This window comes from Antechinus flavipes, chromosome X, assembly GCF_016432865.1.
Source record: "Antechinus flavipes isolate AdamAnt ecotype Samford, QLD, Australia chromosome X, AdamAnt_v2, whole genome shotgun sequence".
Classification (NCBI taxonomy): domain Eukaryota; kingdom Metazoa; phylum Chordata; class Mammalia; order Dasyuromorphia; family Dasyuridae; genus Antechinus; species Antechinus flavipes.
Window position 1 is genome coordinate 75238951 of NC_067404.1, and position 24194 is coordinate 75263144.

Here is a 24194-nt window from a genome sequence, read left to right on the forward strand (position 1 = left end):
CTAGCCCTATCTTCATGCACACTCGATAACAATTTATGTCATACACAGATGTCTAAGTTAAGAAATTGACTGGATCGTATTGGAAACCTTTGGCTTGTTTGACTTTGTATATTAAAGAGTCTTTTAAGATGTTCAAGTTGACTCATCCCTTCCATCGCGTGTTATCAAATCGTGTCGTCCCCGTCCCCCAACCACGGCGGCTTTGTTTGGGTGCAAGGGTCGTTCGTCGCGTGGGCTACGTGAGGGTGTGTGTTGCTCCTCTCTGAGTGGAGGGAGCCCCCGTGAACCGGCAGGGTGAAAGGGAAAGAACTAGCCCACATCTCCTAGGGAGCTCTGGGAAGAAAGACCCATAGAATGGCACGATCCTCAGATCTAGCGGACCCTCACTAACCCTCCCCTCACCTCAAGCCCTGGCCGCCCCGCCGAGAACAGTGACAGCCACGGCACGCTACTCAGGAGAGGAGAGCCAGTGGCTCCGTTTAGGGAAGGGTGGAGAGACACTTGCTTCGTGATGATGGGGATCAGTGTTGGTCAGGTAAGGCGAAGGGAGGATTCTTACTTGGGCTTGTCAGCATAGAGAGTTGCGAGTCCCCACCAGCCCCCAGACTCTGTGATTTACTGAAACACAGCAGAGCGGCGGTAAGGGGGCTGCCGTTTCATAGAGAAAGGGCTCGGGGGGGGCACGTGCTCCCCACCCAGGAGCCTGGAGACGGCAGGGGTATCAAAGCACCCAGTCGGGACCGCGAGAACCAAAGAAGACAAAGAGCAGGCAAGTAAGAAAGCTTTATTGAAACAAGAGAACATTTTAAAGTAGCAAACAGCAACACAACACATTCTAGCCAAGGCTCTCCCCCTCACTCTAGGAAACCAAACCCACAAAGCCAGATGCGACCTCCATCCGATTCCTCCCCACAGCAGGCACGGGCACAGGCAAGAGCGGCTGGTGGAGCTTGCTCCAGAGTGGCTTTCCTCTCCAGCGTAGCTCCTTCTACACACAACTTTAGACAGATAAGCAAGTGCGTTGGTAATGGGCAGGGTGCTTGGGGGTGGGAGGGATGAAAGCTTGTCAGCACAAAGCAGGCTGAGTAAGCATTGGAGAATTAATTTCCAGTCACGGAACCCATACCCCGGCTCCCTTCCAGAACACTCTAGGGTTAGGGTTCTAGGTTAAATACAAGGCCTGGGCTCGCTTTAAGAATCACCACGTCCACTGCTGGTCAGTGGAGGTACTAGGGGCTCTCTTCTACCTGCTACGTTTGCGTGAAAGCTCAGGATGAGCACGCATGCGTGCTTGTGTGTACACGTGTGTGTGAGTGTGTGTGTGTGTGTGTACATGGAGGGGGGACGTGGTCCTGAGTCACAAAACTCTGGGGCACTGTTTAAGCTTCTATTTAGGAGAACAAAACATGTCGGCTACGTTTAAGACAACCGGCTTACGGGCTCTGGATCCTAAAAGGCCGGCTTCAAAACCCAGAGCCACTCAGGATGGTGAGGGGCACAAGGCCCACCGGCTTGTCCCGTATCTGGCTGGAGACTCCCTGCTCCTGACTCCTCCACCATGTGGGTAGGAGGCTCAACTTTCCCTGGAGATCCAACTTGGGTGCTCACTCATTCACAAAGCCTTCCCTGAGCCCCGAGCTGGAGGTCCCCTCCTCCTTTAAGCCGTTCTCCCAGATAGCGCTCATTCAGCCCATGCCATCTCTCCCCACTTAAGATGGCTAACTTCTTGATCCCGGGGTCTCTGACGAAAACTTACATCCCAGCTCCCCAGCAGGGCCTGATGTGCTAAGGAGAAAATTGGACCACCATTGATGAAGGCTTCTGAGATACCCAGAGAGGAAACTGGACACTAGACTAGAGTTTGGAGGGCTGGGCGGGAATCAAATTCAAGGGAACAGCTTTAAAGGGAAGAAAGGCAATGAGTGCCCTCCTCAAAAAGAGCCCTCCTGTCTGACTAGAAGAGGAGCTGAAAACACACAGAGAGGCCCAGCAGCCTTAGTGCGGACTGGGGAGGGGGTCCCTTCGTCCCCCCCCCCGTCTCCCAAAGGGATGAGCTTGATGCCTTTGGGCTCACTCCTTCCACCTTTTCCTGCCCCATCACCCTTGAGAAAGAGGTCCAAGCACCTCAGAACCCATGGAAACAGGGGCAAAGGTAAGGCCCAAGAGGCCATGAACTCCGGGAGCAGGGAGAGAGGCTGAAAAACTTGGTTTCGAGCTCTCAAACACTACGTTTAACCCTTAGCCAAAATGAATGGGTCAGGGTGGAATCTGCAGGGAGAAAAACAGACGAGGTCAGACTAAACACAAGCACAAACACTGACCAGAATAAACCCATAGCACTGGGCTTGCTTTCAGAGACAACAACGGTCCCCCTTTGCTGCAGGACGACGAGCTTTGCAGAGAGCACATCTATATACACACGTGCACAGGAACATACACACACACACACACACACACACACACACATACACACATGCACGAGTGTGCGTCTGCATAGGGAGCGAGGCAGTACGAATACCGGCCCCGCTTCCCATAGCTTGGCCCGCCTGGTGGTCCTGCAGCTCCAGGGCCAGCGACAGCTCAGGATCCCAGCTTCTGCCTGGCCATGGTGGGACGCAGCGGCAGGGTCCCTTCTGCCCAGGAGCCCGGGTACTGACGCATCTTCTGCCACAGATTCACTTCTTCACCAGCAGAGTCCATCCACTCAACCATCTCCCCATTGCTGATGCCTGAGAAGAGAGACCGGCCAGTGTGAGAGACCTCACCCTCTACCCCGGGGACCCCGGAGAGAGAGAGGCCCTCTTACTACGAGAGACCAATAGGGACAGTTACTTGGAGTGGGCAAAGAGAGCGCGTCTGTGCTTTCAGCTCAGGAGAAAGGGACTCCCAAACTGACATCAGGACTCTGATGCCCACTGCAAAACGGGAGGCTAGCTAGCTCAGAGGCTGTCGTTCCAGATGCCCAGCCATGAGGAGGTGCTGCACGGGGTGGTGGAGAGCGAGATCCGTGCCCCACCTCTGCCACACGCTAGCCATGTGGCCACGGGCAAATCACAGTGTCCGAGTGTGCCGGACTCTACGACTATAGATCAACTGCCAACCTGCCTCAATGGACAGAGTTTCTACGGCAGGGGATCCCCCACTCCAGTGCAACTAGGCAGAAAAACTAAGCCAAAGCAAACACAATGAGCCACAGACACTACGCCACAACAACAACTCTCCTACAAGGGCCAGCTTGGCTCAAGGGAAAGAATTCCCCCTTGCTCTAAGCTGAGGATTCTGGGGCCAGATGGGAAGAAGCTGGGAGGCACAGTTATTACTGCTCAAGTATAGCAGAGATTCAGCTTACTCTTCCCATAAGCCTCTCCTGACCCCTTGACCCTTGGGGGAAAAATTATAGGAAAGAGAGAGCAGAAACCCAAGCTGAGGAAGGAAGAATCTCTAAAGCCATCTCATATATGGATGTTGGTCTTCGGAAAGTGCAAAAGGTTGGGGGGCAGAGGTGGAGGGGCACAGTGAGCTTACCGGTACCCACACCCAGCCTGATCCCTCCCAGGAAATCATTGCTGGCCAAGGGCTCCCGGTCCCACACGGTCAGCTCCAGGCACACATGCTGCAGGTCCTCAGGCTTCACTCCATAGTAAACAAAGGTGTGATTGTAGTGAGGGTTCAAGCTCTTCTTCACTACCGGAGTTTTGCGTTTGCTGGCCTTGTTCCTCATGGGAAGGAGGTATCTGAACAACAAGAAGGGGAGTGAGAGGGGGAAACGGCCACTATCTCCAAGCTGGCCGTACTGACTAAGCCAAGATCCTGTTGCCCACTGGTCCAGCCTGAAAAGTGGCACCCCCTTCTAGTGGAGCCCAAAATAATGATGACAATGTCAATTATCAACTGTCCGATTCCACTCTGCCAGGATCCTGCGGCCAAATCCAAGCTGGACAGAGTCTCAAGAGAGGAGCTCAATGCAATGAAATCTCTCCTCCATTTCCCCAGATAAAGGCCAGGGGAAACCAAGCAGGGGCTCATGGTCAAGGAGCAAGTGGAATTCCAGGGAACGTCTTCTCTCGACCTTCTCAACCTGCCCCTAGTCAGGGCAAATTTGCCTGAAGACTCACCCTTTGACAAAGCTGTCTGAGGTGCCTCCAGATTTGGCAGCAGTCAGGTTTTTGGCTTCTTTGATCCATACCTGGAGCTCTCCTCCATTTCCACCTTTGCCTAGAAAGAAGGCTAGCCACAGTGAGCATGCTCTCTAGCAGCCAGCAGTGGCCACGATGGCCACAATTGAACCAAAACCAAATTTGGTTTAGGCAACAGGCATTCTCACAGGCAGGACAAGGACTATAGTCTCTCCCGGGAGGTCTAGTAGCTCCCCTGTAGCAGGACCATCCCTCCCCTGAACCTCCCTTCCGAGAGGCCAAGCAAGGCACTCGGTGTTCCGGCCCGAACTGAGAACAACAGCTTCAGAGGACACGTACCTTTTTTGTGGTCTCCAGCAACAAGCAGTTTGGAGGCCGGGATGTACTTCAGTGAAACCACCAACTCGCCCTTCTGTGGCAGGATGCTAGCCAGGGTCTCAGCACTGATCTGAAATGCAAAGAAGCCTCCCAAGTCACTCGGGACTCAGCGGATGGTGCTTCAGGACAGCCGGGAGCTGCTTATCACAGTACGGGAACCTCCTTCAACATCCCATGATCTACAACCTGCTTTAGGCGGCAATCAAGTGTTCTTTAGAGAAAGCAGTCACAGTAACCAAGGGCCCTTCCACTCTGCCCACAACCCATGCTGCCACGGGCCAGATTCTGAACAGTTCAATTTGGTTTAATCCAACCAACATTCATTAAGGGAGACAGCATGGTGTGGTGGAAAGGAAATCGGACAACTGGAGATCGTATACCAGCTCTGTTACTTGTTACCCATGTGACCTTCTTGGCCAAGTCCATTCCTCCCCCTCCGGGCCTCAGTTTACTCATCTGAAAAAAGAAAGGTGCATTAGATGACCTCTAAGAACGCTTTTAGCTCTGAATTTGTGGCCATATGATCCAAGGTACCTGCTCCATGCTCCAATATCCTCAAGCAGAGAGGTCCAATATCTAAGCCCCCAAAAGCTGAGGCTTCTGTTGGCACTCGAGGAGTTGATTGCTGCACAAGCTACTTATTTAAGAAGTTCTTTGGAGTCCAAAAGAAAGGTGATTGTTAAAAAGCCAGAAAAAAACTTAATAAAAACCCTTCAGTCGGCTAGAGGTCTGTGTCCCTCCCCACCTCATCGGCCATCAACAGTCACCAAAAAAAAAAAAAAAAAAACAAATTTGTTTCCCATTTCTACTCAATTTGGGGCTAGGGTCAGAGTTAGAGAGAAAACTTCAGCAGGAGCTCTCTGTCAGCTCTCCTTCCTATTCACCTACCAATGAGACTTCAAGAGGCAAAGGGACAGAGTTTTTTGGATGGCACAGGATTAGCTGCCAATTCATTTCCTTCTTGTTTCTGTGTTCTGAATATCACTAAGAGCAAAGAAAATGGTCATTTTTACTTGTATGTGAGAACAAAAAAAAAAAAAGAGTCTCATACATGAAACTACGAAACACGATTCTTTCAAAACTATGCTATTTGTCTGTGAATTCTTCTGGTATTTCTTGGGTCCTCTTCTGTGTATTTCAAAGTAACTCAATGGTTCGCTTTTCTTTCCTACCTTTCCTCTCCTTTTTGGCAGCCAATCTATTGTTCCCTTCTCCCTCTCACCACTTCTCCCATCTTATGGAAAAAAAGAAGAAAAACAAAGCCCTTGAGCCACACACTCTATAGTTCCACAGAACAAATTTCCAATTGACAATGTTCAAAAAACATAAAGCTTATTCTGCATTTGGACGCTATCACCTCACTGTCAGGAGGTGGCTACCTCGCTCTGTCACGGATTCTCAGGAATCAAGGTGGGTCACTGCCTCATTAAGCCTTTCAAAATACAACTCTGCTCAATGGTCTCTCTGAAACCATCCTTCCTTCCATCATTTCTTATGATCCATTCGCATTATCATCGTAACTACAAGGAGTCATGAGGCGTTTAAAGGTTAGCAAAGTGTTTTAGGTATTGATCCTCACAACGGTCTTGTGTTATAGATACTCCACTCATGAGGAAACTGAGGCTGAAAGAGATTAAACGACTTGCCAAGATCACACAGCTGGTGTCCAAGACATTCAATATACTGTAATTTATTCACCATTCCCCAGTGGATGACGTCTATTTAATTTCCAGGTTTTTGCTGCACCAAAGTGAGCTGCTATAAAGATTTCTGTATATATGAATCTTCTTCTTTCTTTGATCTTGTTGGAGTAGAGGCTTAATAGAGGTGTCTCTGGGTCAAAGGGTAGGCACAGTTCAGGGACATGGGATAGCCTCATTTCAGACTGACTGGACCAATCAGCACCTCTCCTAACACGACATTCACATGCCTTTCTTTCCAAAGTCCCTCTAACATTTGTCATTTTCCTCATATGGCATCTTTGCCCATGTGGCGGGTACGAGCTAGAATTTCTGAATTGCTTTAGCTTGATCTCTCTAATTATTAGTGATTTGGAATATGTTTTAATATAGTTGTTCAGACTTTATATTTCTTCCTTTGATAATTTCTCGTCCTTTGACTATTTATCTACTGGGGAACAGTACCAACTCATTGCAACAAATTTTATTTCTTAAGTAGCAGCTCTATTTCAGATCCTGGGTGAGAAGCCAGTTATATAAAGACAAGCCAAATAGTCCCTGCCTCCAAGGGGAAGAAAAATAGTGAAAGACCTTTAGATAATCACTTATCAGCACACCATCTAGGTAGATATCATACAAGGCAGTGAGAGAATCTAATTGTCTCCCTAGGAATTAAAGTTCTGCATAATTTTTAATTATTAGAAGACCCTGAAGAAAGCCAAAGAGGAGTAATCAATGGTACGGTTAGCTAGAGACCTAAAGATAGCGAAATGACCCTTGCACAGTAGACAGGCGTGTCCACAGTAGGCCTATGACAGACTCGGAAAATATCGTGGATGTAAATACCCCAAAGCACTTCAAATAGCTAAATCTGAAACAACAATTAATATGAAGGAGATAACATGATTCCTTCCAACTGAGCAATGGATGCACACTGAAGACTTGTGCAGGGAGCAAACTCAAAATTCTGATAGCATCATAGCTGAACTCTATGACCTAAGACATCAAATCATGTCCGCAGAAGCTTTCCCAACCTCCAGAAGACAATACACGGCAATTCATTTTTAAGAGAGCTCAATCTCACCTCAAATCAATAATAACTTTCTACTAAGGTTAATGTCCTGATTAAATATCACAATGCAAAATGAAAACAGTAAAAGAATCCCAGCTGATATACATGATGTGGACATTGGTAAGGATATATTTGCTTTGTTTTATTAACATACTATTTTCAACATAAGAGTTTCTTTCTCTTATCAAGGCACTATCTGGAGTATCCCAAGCAGGATTCGATCTTTACACAATCAAAACACGACAAGAAGCATTCAGTTACTATCCAGGAAAATATATTTTGAAAATCCAATTTCCCAAGATGGAAAAGGCATGCTCTAGCCATCTTGCCTAGGGAAAGAGCTACAATTTCAATCGGAGCAGTATACAGTTACAATATTTACTGTTGCTAACTTTGTTTTGAAGAGATATGGGCGCCAACTGCTAATAGTATCAAAAATGTTCAAGATTGTTTTGATACTTATGTTTATAATAAACGGGAAAGAGGACGGGGAAATAGGAGGAGTTCTATTTAAAGTGGCACTTGCGGATTACATGTAACAGATATAGTAAATACATATTTACTGTTTTACTGCGGTGTTTTCAGTCATGTCCAACTCTTTGTGAAATCATTTCTGGAGATTTTTTTTTGGCAAAAATACTGGAGTGGTTTGCCATTTCCTTCTCCAGATCATTTCACAGATGAGGAATTGGAGACAAATGGAGTGAAGTGACTTGCTCAGGGTCCCACAGCTAGTAAGTATTTGAGGCTGGATTTAAACTCAGGTCTTCTTGATTTGAGCCTAGCATTCTAACCAATTGTCCATCTACGCTTATAGGCTATTCTGATATAATAGGACTTTTGGTTTAAGGGAAAAAATGAAAAGAAAGGATTTTTATAGAATTTTTAAAATCATGAAATTTATCTAGACGAACAAAAAATTAAGAATCTCAAGGGAATTAATGAAATCAGTACATTAAAAAATTCCATAATCATCAAAATAATTTGGTAGTGGTTAAAAAAGAGAGAGTTCAGATCTGTGCAGGAAGAAGGAATTTGTGACGAAAGAAAAACTGCAGATCATTATTGATCACAAAATAGATAATTTTGATCATATTAAGTTAAAAAGTTTTTGTACAAACAAAACCAATGCAGACAAGATTAGAAGAGAAACAATAAATTGGAAAATTTTTACATTCAAAATTTCTGATAAAGGCCTCATTTCTAAAATACATAGAGAAATTCAAGCCATTCTCCAATTGATAAATGGTCAAAGGACATGAACAGACAATTTTCAGATGAAGAAATTGAAACTATTTCTAGTCATATGAAAAGGTGCTCCAGATCACTTTTGATCAGAGAAATGCAAATTAAGACAATGCTGAGATACCACTACACACCTGTCAGATTGGCTAAGATGACAGGAAAAGAAAATGACAAATGTTGGAGGGGATGTGGGAAAATTGAGACACTAATACATTATTGGCAAAGTTGTGAACTGATCCAGCCATTCTGGAGAACAATTTGGAACTATGCTCAAAAAGTTATCAAACCGTGCATTCCCTTTGATCCAGCAGTCTTACTACTGGGCTTATATCCCAAAGAGATTTTAAAGAACAGAAAGGGACCCACATGTGCCAAAATGTTTGTGGCAGCCCTGTTTGTAGTGGCAAGAAACTGGAAACTGAGTGGCTGTCCATCAATTGAAGAATGGCTGAATAAGTTATGGTATATGAATGTGATGGAATATCATTGTTCTGTAAGAAACGACCGGCAGGATGATTTCAGAGAGGCCTGGGGGGACTTACATGAACTGATGCTTAAGCAACATGAGCAAAATCAGGAGATCATCATACATGGCAACAACAAGACTATATGATGATCAATTCTGATGGAGGTGGCTCTTTTCAACAGTGAGGTGATTCAAACCAGTCCCAATTATTCAGTAAGGAAGAAAATCAACTACACCCAGAGAGAAAACTATGGAAAATGAGTGTGGTTCATAACACAGCATTCTCACTCTTTTTGTTGTTTGCTTGTATTTTATTTTGCTTCTCTTTTTTTCTTGTGCAGTACGATAACTGTATAAATATGTATATATATATGTATATATATATATATATATATATATACACATATATATATATATTGGATTTAATATATATTTCTACCACGTTTAACATATATTGGACTACTTGCCATCTGGGGAGGGCATGGGGGAAGGGAGGTGGAAATTGGAACACAGGTTTTTGCAAGGGCTAATGTTGAAGAATTGTCCATGCATATGTTTTGAAAGATTAAAAAGCTTTCATAAAAATAAATAAATAAATGAATGAAAGAGAATTAAATCCATGGAACAGATTAGTTAGACAACATACAAAAGCAAACAACTCTAGCAGCCAAATTTGATTAAACACAAAGACGCTACCTACTAGAATGAAGATTCAGTTTAACAAAAACTGCTGGGAAAACTAGGAGGCAGTTTGGCAGAAATGAGGGATAGACCTACATTTAATACTATATACCAAGATAAGCTCCAAATGAACAAAAGGGCTAGATAGAGAAGCAAGGGGAAAAAAATTACCTTAAAAAATTTATAGAGAGAGGAGGAGTTCACAACCAATTAAGGATTAAAGAGGATCACATAAGAAAAAAATCAACAATTTTGATAACATAAAATTAAAAAGGTTTTCCATAAACAAATTGAGTACAGCTAAGAATGGAATGGAAAGGAAATAGCTACCTAGGCCCAGATTGGGGGGGAAGGGAGTGCAGGGAGAATTCCATCAAATTTCTCCCTTAAAGGTCTCATTTCCATGGAGAATATAATAAATTGATTCAAACTTTATAAGAATAAAAGCATTCCCCAATCAATAAACGGTCAAAGGATTTGAACAGGTAAACCTCAAGGGAAAAAATCCAAGCTATTTATAACCATGTGAAAAATTACTCCAAATCACTAATAGACAAATGTAAATTAAAGCAACTCTGAAGCTCCAGCCCGCACCCATCAGATTGACAAAGCTGACCCAAAAAAAAGAAAGAAAGAAAGAAAAGAAAAAATGTTGTAGATGTGGGTAAATAAGTACACTGATACTGTGGGTAGAGCTGCAAATTGTTCTAATCATTCTAGAAAGCAATTTGGAGCCATGCCCCCCAAATCATTTCTAAACTGTGCATTCCCTTTGACCCAGCGATGTTGCTACTAGGTTTACGTCTCAGAGTGATCAAAGAAAAAAGAAAAGGTCTCATATCTATAAATATATTTATACAGAGGTCCTTGTTGAAGAGGCAAAACTCCCTGAAAACGAAGAAGTACCCACCTATTGGGAAATGGCTAGGCAAACTATGATTCATTAATATAATGGAATATTACTGTAGGGCAATAAGAAATGACAATATGGACAGTTTCAGAGGAAAACTGGGGAAATTTATATGACAGAACGCAGAGTGAAGCGAATAGAAGCAGGAGAATGATTGTCTTTGTGTGTTAAAAAAAATAGTGGAATAAGATGACATGGAAGGCTTCTGTCAGCTCTGGAGTTATATTACAGACTGTGACAATAGACTTAGTAAAGCTAATAAAGTAAGAGCAAACTCAAATGCCTTGAATCTTATAATAATCTACAGAGGAATCTGAATTGCTACCTACAATTAATGCAAACTTGGTTGGTTTGTAAATTTTTTTTTAAAATAGTACTTTAGGGGCAGCTAGGTGGCCCAGTGGATAGAACACCAGCTCTGAAGCCAGGAGGACCCGAATTCTGCTTAACACTTCCTAGCTGTATGAGACTGGGCAAGTTACTTAACCCCAATTGCCTCAGTAAAAAAAAAAAAAAAAACACTTTTTAAAAATTACAAGGAAATATGTATATGGATATATGATTCTGAAATTAAAATTATTTTTAACTTGTGGAAAGTTTTTAAAAATTGCCCAGACCTGGATCCTACTGCCTGATAAAACCCTACCAGCCAATTCCCTTCCCCATCTCTTCATCCCAACCTCATTATTTTATAGTAGAAATATGGGGATGGTATGAAGGGAAAAAGAAAATGGGAATCTTGTATCAAGATTCCAAAAAAAGCTACCCAAAATAAGCTTTTTTTTAAAAAGAGGTAAATTACACCATCAGGAAAAACTCAGTTCAAGGTAAACTTGGCAAAGCTTCTTTGGATAAAAATCAATATAGTTATAAATCCAAAGTTGGATTTCCAAAGCATCACCAATCAGTTAGATAATTCTTATAATTAAATTAAGGAGCATCATGATATACTATAATTTTGGAGAAAGGAAAACCTGTGTTAAAGTCCTGCCTTTGAAATATACTGGCTGTGTGTCTCTGAACAAGTCATACAAGCTCTCTGAGCCTGAAATAGCTCTCTTAAGACCCTAAGTTACTTTAAGATGAAAGAAAATATAGAGAGCAAGACAAAATATAAAATAGATCATTTTGATTATATAAAATAAAAAAGGTTTTATACAAAGAAAACCAATGCAACCAAAAAAACAGAAAATGGGGGGAAGGGAAATTTTGCAACAAGTATCTCCAGTAAAGACCTGATTTTTCAAATATATACAGAACTGAGCCAAATTTATAAAAATATAAGTCATTCCCCAACTGATAAATGGTCCAAGTATATGAAAGGGCAGTTTTAGACAAAGCAATCAAATCTCTCCATAGTCATAAGAAAAAATATTCTAAATCACTATTGATTAGAGAAATGCAAATTAAAATAACTCTGAGGTACTCCTTCACACCCATCAGATCGGCTAAGATGACAAAAAAAAAGGAAAATGTTGAGTTTTGGAGGAGATGTGGGAAAACTGGGACACTCATGTATTGGTTTCTTTAATATATCTTTTTATTTACAAAACATATGCATGGGGAATTTTTCAGCATTGATAATTGCAAAACCTTTTGTTCCAACTTTTCCCTTTGTTCCCCCCACTCCCCTAGCTCACAGGTAGTCTAATACATGTTAAATATGTTAAAGTATATGTTAAATCCAATCTATGTATACATATCTATACGCTAATGTATTGTTGATAAAGTTGTGAACTAATCCAACCATTCTGGGGAGCAGTCTGGAACTATGCCCCAAGGGCAATCAAACTGTGTATACCCAGCATTACTACTATTAGATCTATATCTCAAATACATCTAAGAGAAGGAAAAAGGATCTATTTGTACCAAAAGTATTTACAGCAGCTCTTTTTGTCATGGTTAAGAAACAGAAATCCAAGAGATGTCCATCAATTGGGAAATGGATAGATGAGCTGGGTTATTGGATTGTAATGGGATGCTACTGTGCTATAAGAAATGACAAAGAAGATGATTTCAGAAAAACCCAGAAAGAATTATACGAACTGATGCAGAATGAAGTGAACAGAATTGGGAGAACACCGTACCCTGTAACAGCAATATTGTTTCATGGAGAACTGTGAGTGACTTGGCCATTCTCAGCAATATTATGATCCAAGACAATCCCAAAGGACTAATGAGGAAGCATACTATCTGCCTCCAGAGGAACAATTAATAATGTTTGAATACAGACTGAGGCATTTTTTACTTTTTTCTTTCATTTTTCTTTTAAGTATTCTTTGTACAAAATGATTAATTTAGAAATGTTTTACATATTCTCACATGTATAATCTATATGCGATTGCTTACCTTGGGGAAGAGGAAGGTTTAGAATTCAGAACTTAAAACTTTCAATTAAAATGTTAAAAAATTGGAAAAAAAAAAAAAAGACTGTAAATTATAGCCAATCTGCCTAAGCAGAGGGCATCATGGATCTGAGCCAAAAAATTAATTCCTTCCTTTTTCCTTCCTTCTCTTCCTTCTTAAATAATGTCAGCCATTATAGTCTAACAGAAAATCCAATTTGTATAATATAAACCCAAGAAAAAATGTCACTAGGAACAAGGTCTTTGCTATCAAATATTTTAAGCCAAATTCTAAGGCTTTTCAAAGCCCAATTCCATGCCTTAAGAGATAAGTAGACCTCAAACACAAGTACATCTAGACACCGGAAGGGGGCAGTAGAATCCTGCCAACTGCATTCAAAATAATGAGCAACAAGTGGCCCCCCTGGAAGTTCCCAATGGAGACCTAAGTGACTTGAGATACAAGCAGTGCTTATTGAGTTTATTTTCACACAGATGAAAAACAAGTGAGCAACCACTGCTTGGGGAAGAACTAATGGATTGTGGGCCCGGAATGTCACGGAATATGTGTGGCAAGAAATAACCAATTCAAGGAAATCAGAGAATAATGAGAAACCCCATATGAACTGATATAGAAGGAAGGGAAAGAGAAGCCCAGTATGAATGTATATAGAAGGAAGGGAAAGAGAAGCCCAGTATGAACTGATAAAGAAGGAAGGGAAAGAGAAGCCCAGTGTGAACATATATAGAAGGAAAGGAAAGTCCCGTATGAACTGATAAAGAAGGAAGGGAAAGAGAAGCCTAGTATGAACATATATAGAAGGAAGGGAAAGAAAAGTCCCGTATGAACTGATATAGAAGGAAGGGAAAGAGAAGCCACTTATGAACTGATATAGAAAGAAGGGAAAGAGAAGCCCAGTATGAATGTATATAGAAGGAAGGGAAAGAAAAGTCCCGTATGAACTGATAAAGAAGGGAGGGAAAGAGAAGACCAGTATAAATGTATAGAGAAGGAAGGGAAAGAAAAGTCCTGTATGAACTGAGAAAGAAGGAAGGGAAAGAGAAGCCCAGTATGAGCTGATACAGAAGGAAGGCAGTGGGAAAAGGAACAAGAAATGGAAAGATGACCGCAGTGGTTCCCTATGTGACTTCAGCAATGCAGATGAGAAGGACACGATGATGAATCTTTGTGCCATGAAATTAGAATGCTCAGGCCTGGCCCTGAAGAAACCATGAGCAAGGGTGCCTCATTGCACCCTGGAGTGGAGAGGTGTGGGATGAGTGGGGAGAGAAGCTGTGGGTGAAGGACGTCTCCACTCTACATAAGGCTGCTGTGGCTGCTGGTTTTGCATTTCTCTTGGTTCCAAGGGATGGATGGGAGGTGGGAGGAGTATATGAATATGATATAGAAAGAAAAGGTTTCAAGAAAATTTTCATCTCAAAAAGCAAAGCTGCTATTGAGAATGGGAAGACGCCATACCTTTCCATGCAAGGGGAGCCACTGATCAAAAGGCTTGTCAAGTTTCCAGGAGTTCATGTTGACTTCAGCCTCTCCCAGGAAAGTGTTGCGGCCCAAGCGGCCATGGTGCCAGACAGAAAACTGTAAAATCCTCTGAGACAGTAGGGATTTGGGGATCTCATACTGTGGAAAACAGCATAGATGTCAAGGATCAAGGGAGGCACAATATGGAGCCCTGCCCCCATAGGGCAAGGATTCTAGAACTGGTCGCCCCGGGGAGCCTCGGTCCTGGACAATCCAAAAAGGCAATGATCGGCCTCTCCTTTCCACCCAGACCTGGGTTACTAATTATAAGTGCATGCCCACCCTTTCAGTTCCTTTATGCCAAGGCCCAGCCCACCCCATCACAAAGCTACCACATCCTCAAGGGAGGATCCAGAACAGAATTGATTCTTTCTCTTCGAGTTGGGAAGCAGGTCTCTGGACCTTCAAGAGGGATGGTGAGGCGCCCATTCCCCCAAATGACCGATCAAATGAAAGTCATTACTTCCCAACAGCCCCAAGCATCTGGAAGGTGTTTTTTCCTCCCTCTCAGGCAAAGGTCTGGGCAGGCATGTGGCCTCCCTCGGTGTCTGTGTAGGCACAGGGGTGACCCATCGGCTACAAGTGAGATGCCACAGAAAAGAGCCTGACTTGCCATCTGGCCCAAGGGGAGGGGGTACTCACTTGGAAAACCTCATCAAACACTGGGTTGATAGTGCCTTGTTTGACACTGGTTTTACGCTTCCCCTGTCGGGATTTATCAGGCAAGAGGTAAGTCTTCACATACCTAGAGAACATTGTAAATGCCAATTGCTTCAGAGGATCTCCTCCAAACCCCTATAACATCCTGTTTTCCACTCTGCCCCCCACCAATGCACCAATGTTCCAAACATGAAATATCCCCTTACTAGCACAGCTGACCCTTTACCCCTGAGCATTGTTGAGCTGGCCCTCCTCAGCCCTCCCTAGGCCTAGGTACCCTGTCTGTCTTCTCAGAGTGTCAGTTTTGGGCAGCACTCACGGGTTTGAGCGCTTCTTGATGTCATCGGCAAATGCCAGCTGGCGGCACTCCTTTACACGGACCAGCAGGGTCTGGGAGGATTGCTCATACTTCAAGGAGACAGCAATCTCCCCCGTTATCAAGATGTTACTGACTTCACCAGCTTCACTGTAGATGCTCACCATGCTGCCAAGTGTGTTCTGGAGAGAATAAAGCCCAAATATGCCATGGAGTTCCTGTCTGGGGAGCCTCAATGCTCTCCTACGGGTCTTTCTAGACCAAAGCCGACAGGAACTATCCAGAGAGCATGGCAGTCAACCTCGTCATTAGCCCTCTGAATCAAGACCAAGGAATGGTGTACATATGCTATAGGCAGCTCTCTCTGAAATTGCTTCTTGACCTGAAAGTCACAGGAAAAAATCATTGGAGGAGGGGAAGTTGTCAAACTTGCATGAGGGAAAAAAATTACATTTTGAGTTTCACTATATTCTCCCTAAAATCAAGCATTTCTTTCGATTGCTTCAAAAGATTTGAAAAAGCCAATGTACTCTGTAGATGACCTAGGGATTTTGTTTTTTTTAGAGAATCCCAGGTTTTGAGATGAAAGAGACCTAAGAGACCGTATCAGTTCCCTCCTTTGAAAGATGAAGAAAGTGAGGGCCACAGAGAGAAAATGATAAAATCCCAATTTGAACCAAAGAATTCTCCATGTGTAGCCATCCTGTGTGCCTCTAGTCTTCCTGGGAGATCCTCATAAAGTGGGGGTAGAGGAGGGGTCCATTCAACATATGGAAAGTGTCTTTGTAGATCTCGACACTATGTAGAGACTATGGAACGCATGCTATGGGCCACTATGCATGGCTTTCCTTTCCCTGGTAGGCTTTTATGCATTTCATTACTTACCTCCACTTTGACTGCAGAAGGGAGGGAGGTGGTGCAGAAAGATGGAAAGAAGTTCCAACTCCTGTTTGTGCTACATGCAAGAGCTGGACTCTCGTTCTTGAGTCACCACAGCCAAAGTGGCGGCCTCTTGCTGCTGGGCCTCTCTGTGCTTGCATGAGCTGGTCATGAGCAGACACAGGCCACTATCTAGATTGTACATTCTCACCTCGTAGAAAGAGTTGCCCATTGCCGGCACACCCCATGTGAACTCACAGCGCCCAAAGGGCAGGCCACAGGGGTCTGAGCTCTGGGAGTTTCTACTATGTTTAACCTAACTCCATCCTTTTGATTTTTTTATGGTATTTTGTTTTTCCAAATACACACAAAGATAGTTTTCAACATTCACCCTTGTAAAACCTTGAGTTCCAAATTTTTCCCCTTCTCTTTCCGTATTCCATACGGAAACAAATTTCCATATTCATCATACTTGGCAATAAAAATCAGGTGAAAAAAATATGAGAAATAAAAAAATAAGCAAACAAAAAACAAAAAAGGTGAAAAAACTATGCTTTGATCCACATTCAATCTCCATAGTTCTCACCCTGGTTGCAGATGGCACTCTCCATCACTTCTATCGGAATTGTAAGGTCATCTTTTGAACTTCAGTGTTCTTCTGACAAGGCTCTATGACTGGGAGTCGTAAAACACTACTTTCTTCAAGGACTCAAATTTGTAAGGCACCCAAAAAGTAAGGGAAAGTCCCACGAAAGGCAAAAAGAAAATGAATCATATCGGGAGCAAAGAACTATATTCCCAATGCAACACGTGAGATTTGATTAAAAAGGCCCCAAAAAGAGGCCAACTGATCCCACGACTGAAGCACTTGCTGCCCAGGATCACATGACTAGTAGATAATGAATTTCAACCTAACTCCAAGACCAGCATTCTATCAACTATATATCACATTGCCTCTCAAAAGCAAATGGGCAAAAAAAATTTTTTTTGGAAGCCAAAATCTCATAAAAGTGAAGGGTAAAAATTATCTTTACATGTAATTGGAAAAAATAAAATACTATTAAGTGTGTGGGGGGGGAAGGCTAATAAACCCATTCAGAATTAAGAGACCCATGAAAAACTTAGGTAAATAAAATTACAAAATACTCTTTCAAGGTTGCCAAAATAAAAATGATACGACAGAGAAAATGCTACACTAAACTAACAAGAAGCTTACATTATAGAACCAGATAAAATAATAATAGAACTCATTTGGAGAAACAAAAGGTAGGAAGGAAGGGATGAATAAGCCTTCCAGACTTCAAAATATGTGACACAATAGTAAGTACCAAAATCGTTTGGTTCTGGTTAAAAAATAGAATAGGGCAGCTGGGTGGTGCAGTGGGTAGAGAGCCAAGCCTGAAGTCAGGAAGACTCAAATTCATGAATTCAAATCTGGTCTTAGACACTTCCTAGCTGTGTGACCTTGGGCTTGTAACTTAATTCTGTCTGCCTCAGTTTCTTCACCTGCAAAATGAGCTGGAGAAGGAAAAGGCAAATGATACTCCGATATCTTTGCCAAGAAAATTCCAAATGAGGTCTCAGAGAATCAGACATGATTGAAAAATGGCTCATCCAAAAACTAGAAAAATATATCACTGAAAGAAAGCATTTATGGAAGAGAATAGAAGAAAGTTCAGAAGGCCAGATAAATAAACAGGGCAGCTTTGGAACTAATGTGTTGAATTATGTCCTTTTTGTTTTTAATCCAAGTTGTATCTAATAAAAATGCATGTTCTCTCCCCTTGTTCTTCTTTATATGGAAATTTTAAAATTAAAATGTAAAATTAATTTATTGTTTTTATTATTAAATAATATATTAAATAAATAAAATGAAATTAATATTAAATTAATTATTTAATTTATTAATATTAATTAATTATATTTTAATATTAAAATTGAAAAATAAACTAAATTAAAATTAAATATAAAATATAAAATTAAAATAAATTTAATTTAATTTAATTTAAATTTAAAAAGATTTAAATTTTAAAAGATTTAAATTTAAAAAGAGAAAGATTTGAATTTGCCTCTCATCAGAACATTAAGGTCCTCGTCTGTAGGAATTGTTTCATTTTTTTTATACTTGTAGTCTCAGTGCCTAGCACAATGTTTATCTGGTGCACAGTAGGCACATAATAAGTAGGCTTGTTGATTAAGCGATTGTTGAAAACTAGAAAGTGCCTTGGCAGAAATTAGCTTTAAACCAGTTTGGAATACCACATACCACAATAATCCCCAAATGGATCTTTACAAAAAAGGTCAACATTATGATAAAGTTAGATAATGGAAGGAGGCATCTTGCACAACTATAGCTAGGGGGAGAATTCTACACCAACCTAGGGATAAAGATGAGTATAAAAGAGAAAATGAAAAAAGATGATTTTGTAAAACTAAAAATCTTTTGCACAAATAAAATCAATGCAGTTGCCCATTTGGTGAAAATACTTTCATCAAATACTTCTGATAAAAATCTGTTTCCAACAATATGGTGGGAAAACTCACAGAGATAACATAAAACATTCCCCAACAGACAAGTGGGGGAAAAAAGTATCTTTTTCAAAATACCAACAATCATAAGGCCATTTACAAATCACTAATAAGAAAATAACAAGAATAAATTAAAAAGTAAATTTCTTAAGAAAAGTAAAATTTAAAAATAATTCTGAGGTTTCACTGCACACCTCTAAAAATGGCAAACATCACAAAAGACTGAAATAGTCAGTATTGGTAGGGATTCAGAAGGACAAGCGTACTAATACAATGTTGGGAGAGCTATGAATCGGTTGACTTAACTATTTAGGAAAACGTTCTGGCATCTTGCTTTTTAAAAAGCCACTAAACCATTTATGTCCTTTGACTCAGAGATCCCGTGCTGGCCATATGTTCCCAAGGAAATCAAAGACAGAATGAAAGAGCCCACATACATCAAAATATTCACAGTAGCATTGTGTGTGGGTACAAACAAAACAGAACGCATGTGGCAGTGAATCTATTGATTGGAGAATGACTGAACAAACTATATATGTGAATTTAATTTAGACGTGATTTCTTATTTTAAAAAAACAGCTATAAGGAAGTCACTGAATCACGAGAAGATGTGCTTAAACTGAAACAGAGCAAAGGTGGCAAAGCCAGGAAAATAACTTACACCAAGAGGAGACTTTATACCACAAATGGAAATGATAGCCAAGTTCAGCCTTAGAGGAAAGCTAAAGAGATGCACCTCCCTTCTTTTGCCGGACAGTGAGGGGACCACAGATACAGAATGGTGTATATCTGGTCACACATAAAATAGAAGCTATAGTGTGGGATCAGTGGTAAAGAGAAAATGAGTTGGCCAAGATCCTGATAAAGAGGAGATACTCGATAACCTCAGCAGCACACTACAGGCTGTGTGTGTGTGTGTGTGTGTGTGTGTGTGTGTGTAAACTGATATATTCATCACGTATATTAGTTATGATTAGGAAATCATATGAAAAAAATTGAGAGAAGGGACAAATAGGGAAGGGTTAGTATTTTGAAGGCCCCTCAGGCTGGCAATACAGATTTCACTCTCCCTTCTCCTGGGGGTGCCCTCTGCTCTTCTCCATAAACTCTATTATTTACTCTTAGAAGAGAAAATTAGGATGATATTGGAGGGGAGGGGTTGGCAGAGAGTCAGAGGGAAAATGAACTATAATGTACATAATTAGCAGCACAGGAGTGTACGTGTAATTGATAAAGAAGTAAATAGACCCACATTAGGGAGACATCCTTGAATTTTTTTCCTAAGAGAGCACACAGTCAAAAAGGTTTGATGCCTCTTGGTCTGATAACAATTAATAATAACAACTAGCTTTTCTCTAGTGCTTTAAGATTTGTAGAGCACTCTTTTGACACAGTATCTTATAATAGCTTCAATAGCTTTCTGTGAGGTAGATGTTATAAAGAAACTGAGGCTGAGAGAGAATAAGTGCTATTAGGTGTCTTGAGACAGAATTTGAACTCAGGTTTGGACACCGAGTCCAGAGCCTTACCCACTGAACCATCAAGTTGTCCAGAGAACAACATGGAAAATTTGATTCAAATGGCTTGCTGAAATTGAGGCAAACTCTGAACTGTTTCTCATAAAGTCTTGCTGGCTCTTGGCAGTCACAACTTCTCTTTCTAGGTGTTCTCCAGCTAGTCCTTTCATAAGCTGCTCTAGAATTTTAATCAACGATCTCAGTCAGGCAACTTGGTATATAGTTGACAGACTCTTCTTTTCCCCTTTTTAAAAATCAGGACATTTATTATTATTGCTATTATCATTATTAATGACTAGCATTCGTTGAGCGCTTTCAGGTAGGCAGTGGCCCTTTCTCCAATCCCGTGGGCTCTTCCACTGTCTCTCGAATCTTTTAAAAACAATGGCCAGAGGCTCAGCAATAATACCTGCCAGTTCTTCAGATTCTCAAAAATGGAGTCATCGGAACTAGAGGGCTTCAATCTGCCAAGAGCAAGCTAAGGGTTTGTTTGATTATCACTCTCCTGATCTTGGGGATCAAGTCCTTGCTTATGCTATTTTCTTCTGTCCTTTCTAGGCCAACTGACCTTCAAGAAGAGTTCTGGGGGAACAGCTCGAGCCCTTCCGAAAACATGGGAGATCAAGCACTGACTAAATATTTGGGTCTTTTTTGGGGTTTTGTTTTGGTTTTGGTTTTTGGTTTGTTTTTTTTATTTGTACCAGAAGGGAGAATTTGGTTAATGCTTTCAAGGCTATGGTACTAAATGGCACCAGACTCAATTACATAAGACAAGAGGCTCCCTTCTAGTCTCACCCAGGGATACAATATAAAGAAGCTCAGGAACCTGCCCAGGCCTGTCCCAAGCAGCTAAACTAAAGTCCCAGAATCCCTCAAGTTCAGGGTTAGCAATGGCTTCAGGAGCCACATCATCCAAACTGTACTTGAACAGGAAATTCCCTCCACCAGACTCCTAAAAAGTAGGCATTTAGCCTTTGCCTAAAGACCTCCCAGGAGGAAAAAGACAATCCGTGGTCTGAAGCAGACCATGTCACTTCTGGACAGCTGTGTATCAAGCCTGACTTTGTCTCTCTGTAGCCTTCATGTTTTGTTCCTAGCTCTGTCCCTTGGGGCCAAGTAGATATGGCTAATCCCTCTTCCGCAAGACAGTCCTTTAATCCTTTAGCGCAGCTATCATTTCCTATCTTCCCCTGACCCAAAGCCATCTCTTCTCCAGGCAACTATCTCTAACCAATTCTCTTTCTGCATGAGCCTGAGACCCTTCACCAACCTGGTCACCCCTCCTTTGGAAGCTCTCTTAACTCATCCTTCAATAAAATGTGACCCCCAAGTATCAGTGAGCTTATACATCAGCCTTCCCTTCACAGAACGGGGTGGGTTCCCCGGAACTCTCCTCAGTCCTAGGAAGGAAATCTCTTCCTCCCTGAAGTGCAGTTATGAAACCAAGCTGACTCACCAAGGAAGAGCCACTACGCAGACTGTTTCTTGCTGTTTTCTGCCGATGGATCTCTACCAGGCTATCGATGTCTTCTTCCTCCTCCTCCTCTTCCTCCTCCTGGAAGTATAAAGAGACCATCATGCTCTGGGACAATGGCAAGGTTCTGAAATATCAGGGGTCAAGTTTTTTCTCTATAGAAACCTCAGTCATCACAGAGCTGTGACAATCACATATAGCCATTTCAACTACATCACAGGTTACCCAAGAGGTCACCTCTCCAGGCTTCTGAGGGGAAGAACAAAAAGGCAATAGGCCAGATGTGTCCATGAGTTATAAATCCCTTCTTCTGAAGTACACCTCTCTGCTTTCCTTGAAGATGCAGGAAATTTACTTTTAGTTTTATATTTCTATTTTTAAATTTTTATTTATTGTTTATATTTAATTTATATGTAACTAATTATAGATACATTATATTATAAATTTATTTATATATAATTAATATAATATAGTTATATTAACTATATTAATTGAATTATATTCAATTGTAATGAAACAATTAATTTTTGTTATGCAAGGGTGCCATACTCCAAATGACCATAACTGTAAAAATCAAAAGGCATCAATAGAAAAAGAAAATCTCTTTCCCCAATTGGTGGAATTTCAATCAATCAACATGTATCTGAGGTAAGTATTAGAAAGACAAGATCTCTCTCTCTCTCTCACATACACACACACACACGCGCACACATACACACACACACACACACACACACACACACACACACAGTAATCTAGTTCACATAATCATAGATTGAAAGCTGAAATGAAATCTAGATATCATCTAGTCCACCTTTCCTTCATTTTATAGATGAGTAAACTGAGGCTCAGAAAGGTAAAGTGTCTTATGGAAGAGACGGGACTTGATGTAAAAACATGCCCAGAGGAGGCAAAGATTACTGTTGCCTAGGAAATTGGGGAAGGTCAGGAGCTGAAGGTAGGTGGACAGGTGGTTGTTTCCAAAGCCCCCAAAACAGGTGGTACAAAGGCAGGAGACAAGATGTTCGAATACAAAATGAGAATAATATCTGAGATGATGTATGATTCATTGTGAGATTAGTACATCTGCAGTGATAGGAATTAGGAGCTAGCTTTCCCTCCACTGTCTCAAGCATACGCAAAGCTGTCTCACATATGCCAATCAGCAACTGGACTTAGGAGATTTGCAGGAACACAGAACTAGCTGGGTTTTGTCTTTCATCGAGGATTAATAAGTCTGGGAAATCTGAGAACTCTGAGCTCACAGAGTACTAATCGCTAAAGGTCAACTCCACATACAAAACAAAAGCCCAAATGTCACCCAGCAGGAGTAAAAAACTGGAAACCGAGTGGGTGCCCATCGATGGGGGAATGACTGAATGCACTGTGGTACCTTAATATAATGGAATAGCACCATGTTGTGAGATGTTATGAGAAACATGATGGTTAAAGTCTTAGTGGGCTGAGGAGCACACATCTGGAAATGACCGAGCTGATGATCAGAGGCTGCAGTAAAACTCAGGGTTGGGTTTTTGTACATCCCCGGCACCTCCCATGAGGCTTGGCACCTAGTATACCAGAGGGACTTAATAAATTCTTGTTGAATTGTATCTGCGTGCCTGCCTTCCCACAGCTTATCCATCGATATTTTGTCCTTGTCATTTTTGCTAATATTTTGTGTATGAGTTGAAACCTAAAAGTTCTTTTAATTTGCATTTGTATTGGTGATTTCCATCATTTCTACAAGGTTGGAGAGAGTTTCCGATTCTTCTGGAGACTTTCGTCATAATCTATTATTATTATTGGAGAATTGCCTCAGGTCAGATATTTTCATAAACTTCCCAGATAGCTTAAACAATCACGTTTCATACAGATTTCCCCCTCCACATTGTGATTTCTCTTCATATTTTACCTGGATTGATTTTGTTGATGCGAAAGGTTTTAAAGTTTTGTTCAACTGGGAACTTGTTAATTTTTGTCATGGCCAAACGTCATTTTGTTGACGATCCTCTCCCCGACCATGAGACTTCCTCTCATCTCCCCGGTTTTTTCAGATGTACTCTACCCCATCACATTCACATACGCTTATATGATTGATGTTTACTGCGCTGTACAAAGCGAGACTCTGGAATAAAAGTCATTTCTGCTAAATGTTTTCCTAGTTTCTCCAACAATTAATTAAAATCTTTTTGGATTTTTTGAATACTGGGCCACTACGTTCTATGGCTTCCAGGCCTGTTTTCCATGAACTAATTCCATTTTTTAAACAGTACCAAAGAGTTCTAATGATGACTATTTTTTAAATACATGGACAGGTAGGGGGAGTCAGAATTCACAGAGCACTGGGTCTGGAGTCAGGAGGAC

The 24194-nt window shown here is 41.6% G+C and overlaps 1 protein-coding gene across 3 annotated transcripts in view; it reads right to left on the bottom strand.

Annotated features, from left to right (window-relative positions):
* Positions 1–2449: 2449 nt before the first annotated feature.
* The window catches only part of SYTL4 (synaptotagmin like 4), a 36290-nt gene continuing 14545 nt past the window's right edge, over positions 2450–24194 (bottom strand). For 2 of the 3 annotated variants that reach the window (XM_051968133.1, XM_051968134.1), the window contains 8 exons: positions 21813–21911; positions 15435–15613; positions 15098–15200; positions 14393–14554; positions 4476–4584; positions 4116–4215; positions 3526–3734; positions 2450–2729 (listed from right to left, as the gene is read on the bottom strand). In XM_051968133.1, coding sequence (XP_051824093.1) covers positions 2581–2729; positions 3526–3734; positions 4116–4215; positions 4476–4584; positions 14393–14554; positions 15098–15200; positions 15435–15613; positions 21813–21911 — 1110 coding nt within the window. In that variant the 3' untranslated portion in view covers positions 2450–2580. The remainder of the gene's footprint in view (positions 2730–3525; positions 3735–4115; positions 4216–4475; positions 4585–14392; positions 14555–15097; positions 15201–15434; positions 15614–21812; positions 21912–24194) is intronic. The other variant, XM_051968135.1, reaches the window with a different exon arrangement.